This window comes from Bos indicus x Bos taurus, unplaced genomic scaffold, assembly GCF_003369695.1.
Source record: "Bos indicus x Bos taurus breed Angus x Brahman F1 hybrid unplaced genomic scaffold, Bos_hybrid_MaternalHap_v2.0 tig00003418_arrow_arrow_obj, whole genome shotgun sequence".
Taxonomy (NCBI): Eukaryota; Metazoa; Chordata; class Mammalia; order Artiodactyla; family Bovidae; genus Bos; species Bos indicus x Bos taurus.
In genome coordinates, this window is record NW_020867663.1 from 38,624 (window position 1) to 43,720 (window position 5,097).

General features: G+C 51.9%; 1 protein-coding gene across 1 annotated transcript; it reads left to right on the forward strand.

Moving 5' to 3' along the window:
* Window positions 1-2,125: 2,125 nt before the first annotated feature.
* Window positions 2,126-4,306, forward strand: LOC113889015 (liprin-alpha-1-like; the record flags this gene model as incomplete). Its single annotated transcript, XM_027535907.1, has 3 exons — window positions 2,126-2,386; window positions 3,576-3,671; window positions 4,142-4,306. Coding segments are annotated over exons 1-3 (378 nt in total), but the record flags the coding sequence as incomplete, so codon positions are not given.
* Between the last annotated feature and the right edge of the window lie 791 nt (window positions 4,307-5,097).

A 5,097-nucleotide genomic window follows, 5' to 3' on the forward strand; every position in this document is an offset into this window, starting at 1 on the left:
TAGAGGTTCTGAGTGATGCTGCCTTCTCCAGAGTTTCCTCTGACGCAGACCTCCAGTGGGGACAGAGCTGTCTGTTCACTCAGGGCCTGAGGGACTTGAGGCTTGGGGGTCCTTTTAAGCTCAGTCTCAGCAGCCTTCACCCACCTTCCCCCCCGACCCCAGGGAGGAGCTTTCCAGCGTCTCCAGTGTCTGGAAGCCTGGGGTGCCTCCCAGGGCCCCGCGTTCTCGGCAGGTCCTGAAGCCCACCGTCTCTCCTGAGCACCACGAGGTGACTGATAGTCAGCGCTCAGCCGGTTTGGGCAGAGTGTTGGGTACGTTTTCTGACATCCGGACTGACTCGTCAGGCCTGCACTTGACTTTTTGTCTCCACAGCCCAAGGAACCCTCCAGAGCTGTGTTAGCCAGCCCCCTCTGCTTGACTTTTTCCCTTCCTTTTCTTCACAGAGTCAGCTTTGCTCAGATGCCCCGAGGGAACGAGCGGCCCTCTCAGTCTCCAGCTCCCTCACCGAGCTTCGCTTTTGTTTGAAATCTTGGATTGTGGCTGCCTAAGGACCTCTTTTAAACCTTATTTAGCTTTTCTAGCTCTTGGTAGGCTGACCTACAAGATGCTTGCGTCTGTCACTGGAAGTGGAGACACCCTGGGGGAGGGGGGTCTTCTGTCATCTGAAGCCACATGTAACAGTCACAGTAATTGTCTTGATCAAGTTTATTTGATACCAGGGAAAACAAGAACCAGGGGTCCTTGCTTGGTACCCATGGTTGTGTTTCTGGTCAGAGTCCCCAGCTTGCCTGGGCTGTTTCAGTGCCACGTGAACTTGGGAAGGAGGTGGAGCAGGCGGCCCACGCGGCCTGGAGACAGAGGAGCCGGTCTCCCCTCTGCCCTTGCCCCTGGCGGCCCAGGGCAGGCCTTGCAATGCCGGGCTGCTGGTGGTGGAGGCCAAGGCTGAGGAGGGAGGGGTTACGTGACCTGTATTCTGTGACATGGTCACATGTGGGTTTTCTTTTTCAGTTTGAAAAAATGACTGCTTTTAGTCTTCCCTCCAGTTTCACTTTAAGGTGGAAAATGAAGATTTTATTCGTAAAGTTGAGCACAGTGACCTTACAGTCTTTTTGAAAGCAACAGTTGATGTTTTAAGAACACATCTCAGAGAACTCCAGTAGATAAAGCTAAAAAAAGAGAACGTGTTCAGGGTGAACTGCGGGCAGGACCCCAAACTGTACCCTGTCTCTCCCAGAGTGTGTAATTGCTGAGATGGGTGGATATAGGACCCCAAGCACCCTGTGGACCGAGGTCCTCAAATGACAGCAGAGGTCCAGGCTGAGCCAGGAGCAAGTGGCCTGTGCCCTGGCGAGTGGAGAACCGCGAGGGTGGGAGTGGAGCCAGGAGAGGGGTGGGAGACTCAGGCGGGGTCTGGGAGGCACTGGCTGTCGCGGCTCGAGGCAGGGACACCCCTGAACCTCCACCATGCAGTCCCCACGGGGCAGAGTCTTCTGGCAGCCGAGGGTCGAAGTAAAGAGGGCGAGTTCACAGCAGGTTGAATGAACCCCTGTACCCACTGTGGGTTCATTTTAAGTGCCTGGAGTGAGGTTGGTCAAGCCCTTGCTGAGCTCGAGTGAGGGAGTCTGACAGGGAGGACCGAGCTCAGGGTGAGAGTGAGGGGCAGCTAGCATGGTGAGTCCTCCTCAGCTGAATGGGTTCTGGGGACGCCCTTGAGTTCAGGGCTGCCCTTTCAGTAGCCTCACTGGAGGCTTGTTTGGGGGGTAGAGGGGGCAGAAGCCCACTTAGAAGACGTGCTCATTCCCAGGGGTGGTGGTTTCTGAAGGAGTTTATACTGGTTGGTTCGACTGTGACCCAGTACCTTGCAGGGTCGTGTTTGACAGGGGGCCTGAGCTGTGGGCACAGCCTGCCTTCTCCTGCACTCCACACTCAATTGTTGTCTTTTTGGCAGCCCCTCCCCCCTCTCTGCACCCTTGACAGTGGACCTGAGCCCAGCCCCCCTGTTGCCACGGAGCCTCTTGTGACCGAGTGGGTTCCAGTTCTGGGCTCCTGGGAGATGTGCTGGAGGTGGAGCCTTCATGCCATTTGGTGGTCATAGTGTGAGAGCAGTGGTCATAGTGTGAGAACGGTGTGTGTGAGAGTGGTGTGTGAGAGCAGTGTGTGTGAGAGTGGTGGTCGTAGTGTGAGATTGGTGGTGATAGCTCGGTAGCCGAGGTATCCTACCGTGAAACAGCGGTTGCCCCCGAGTCGGGGGCTGCCCCTATCTGCGAGGATGGGTCGCAGAAGGGCCCGCCTTTGGGCGTTATTCCAGCGCTGCAACCCCAAGGCAAAGGCGAAGACTAGGAAGGACTTGGCCTCGGCCCACGTCCTGGAAGCAGAGCGGCCTGAGGTGAGAGCAGCCGGGGGCTGGGCCCGTCAGATTGGCCCTCACCCGGCGAAGCATTGGGGTTGTGTTTCATTTTGTTAGCATGGTTGTGGGCCCTGCCGGCCAGGGCATTCTGGCCTTAGTGGGCAGGATCGACCCCAGCAGGTTTACCTTGTAAGAGGTTGTGCAGTTGCTGCATGGAGGATGGGCGGGGGCCCCACAAGAAGGCAAACACTGGCTGGAGAAGTCACTGGGGCACATGGACTGAGCTATAGAGTCAGTCCTTGAAGCAGAAAGGGTAAGGCCCTTAATGTCTCCCTTCTTGCAAAGAAAGGATATACGGGCTGGAGGAATCTCTGGGGCATGAGGATCGAGCTAGAGAGTCAGTCCTTGAAGCAGAACGGCTAAGCCCGTTAATGTCTCCCATGTTACAAAGCACAGACCAGTGTGTCCAGTATTTTAATGACAGGTACCTACTGCTTACGTGTATGACATACACCCTCATAGCTACACATGTCTACTACATGCCTCTTACAAGTGCTGGGCACTGTTCTGGGTGCTGAATACTCAGTATGTAGTAGTGGATACGTAGCACAGGATTGTTTTAATTTCTGCAAAGAAAAATAGAAGAACGAAAGACTCCGTGTGGTTCAGTTTGAGCAAGTTCACCACGTGGACGGCCCCGCATGCATGCAAATTGTGGTAAAGTACATATAACATAAATTTAACATTTTAACCAGTTGATTGAATGACTGGGTGGCTTCTGTGGAGTGAGGCTAACAGATGGCTTTGAGGTGCCATCCGCCTTTTTCCCAGAGGAACACTCCAAAGCCTCGTGGCCTTGTAGACCTTCCTTTTTTTCTTCACTTTCCCCAGTGGCTCCAGGTCTGTGTGTCGTTTAAGAATCTCTTTATCCACTTTGTTGTTAGGTTTACGTTTTGGAAAGTTTCTCAAATGTCCCTGGGTCTTGAGAAGGCAGGCTTGGATTCCAGGTTCTCTCCTGCCGCGTGCCTGCCAGGTCGAGGTGGAGGCTGAAGGCCGGTCTGAGTTGTGGTGGTCTGTGTGGTCTTGGGGTCAGTGGACCCCTCTTCTCTGGAGGGGCATGGAGATCCTTTGTGTGGAGCCTGGAGAGACTTGACAGGGTCAGTCTTCACAGTCTCGCTCTCTTTTTAATTTATGTTTGCATTTAGTTTCTCCTTTAACTGTTTTCTAGGAATTTCCAACTCCCGAAGAATACACCTACAGGGAGCAGCTTTGCAAATGCAAAGAGGAAATCGCTCAGCTGAAAGCTGAGAGAAACAACACCAGGGTCAGTAGGGGGATTCTCACGTGTTGACATTTGCCCCGCGGGGGTCACCGCTGGCCTCCGTGTGCTGTCTTTAAACTTTGTCTGATTTTCAAGTCATTTTCCACATCTTCCCACTGAACAGACCAGGGTGGATCAGTTCTGGGTTCTCATACCTTGCTTCAAATTTCTGATGAGAGCTAATGTAATTTTAGTACATATGAGGGGGGAGTTCTCTTAACTTACATTTTTGTCCATGCTACACTTTGTGTGGGATCTTAGTTCCCCAACCAGGGGTTAAAACCCATGATCCTTGAAGAAGTGTGGAGTCTTAACTACTGGGCCCCTGGGGAAGTCCACTCTAACTTTCGACTGAACTGGCAGGATTCCGACGTGCCTTAGCATGTTTCCGGCTATAGCGTGAGGCTGAGAGGAGTTATCAGCCCGGAGTTCGAGCATGAGGTTGAAGGTGTTCCTTTGGCCCTGCCCTGCAGCTGCTGCTGGAGCACCTGGAGTGCCTGGTTTCGCGATATATTCCACCCGTCGGGATGACAGCAGGCAAGCGGCAGGCGCAGTCCCCAGCCGGCATGAGGAGTGAGGTGGAGGTGCTCAGGGCGCTGAAATTGCTCTTTGAACACCACAAGGCCCTGGACGAGAAGGTACCAGCCATCCGGCCGTCCTGGATTTGTACACTTGCTGCCTTGTTAGGCGGATGATGCACATGTTTATGTAACTAGTTGACTTTTGAGCGTCTTGAATTCTTGTATATACATTTTTTTCTGTAAGAATTCAGAGTTTTATATGGTTAAAAAGCGTTGCCTGCATACATGCTCAGTCGTGTCCGAATCTTTGCAACCCTGTGGACTGTAGCCCACCATGCTCCTCTCTTCATGGGGCTTCCCAGTCATAAATACTGGAGTGGGTGGCCATCTTCTACTCCAGGGAATCTTCCTGACCCAGGGATCGAACCTGCCCTCTCGCATTGGCAGGCGGATTCTTTACCACTGAGCCACCTGGGAAGCCCCAGTTAAAAGTATTAGTTGGCATGAATGTCTCAAGATTTATTATATTCTGTATATCAATTTGCAGTTAAAAACTGGGTAACAATTAATTTAGGAGAACATTTTGTTCTCTCAAACTTAGAATTTAAAGCTGTTAACAAGCAGATTCTCTTGACGTTAAGATCAATGAGAGACATTCAAGGTATTCTGTGACAGTATCCATGTATTAGGGTGAGTATACACTAAGAAGTGTACTAACGTATATACACACATCAACACACAGTGACTCGGCCCCTTTGATTTGAGTTGAGAGCGTGATTACGAGTAGCACTCGAAAGGTGTAGTTTGTTAGAAGAAGAATTAGGTGCCACACATAAGAGGTAAGTTTGATCAGTCTTTGTGTAATTTCCGTGAAGGGTTTGTCATTTGAATCCTTTCATTTTAAAAAA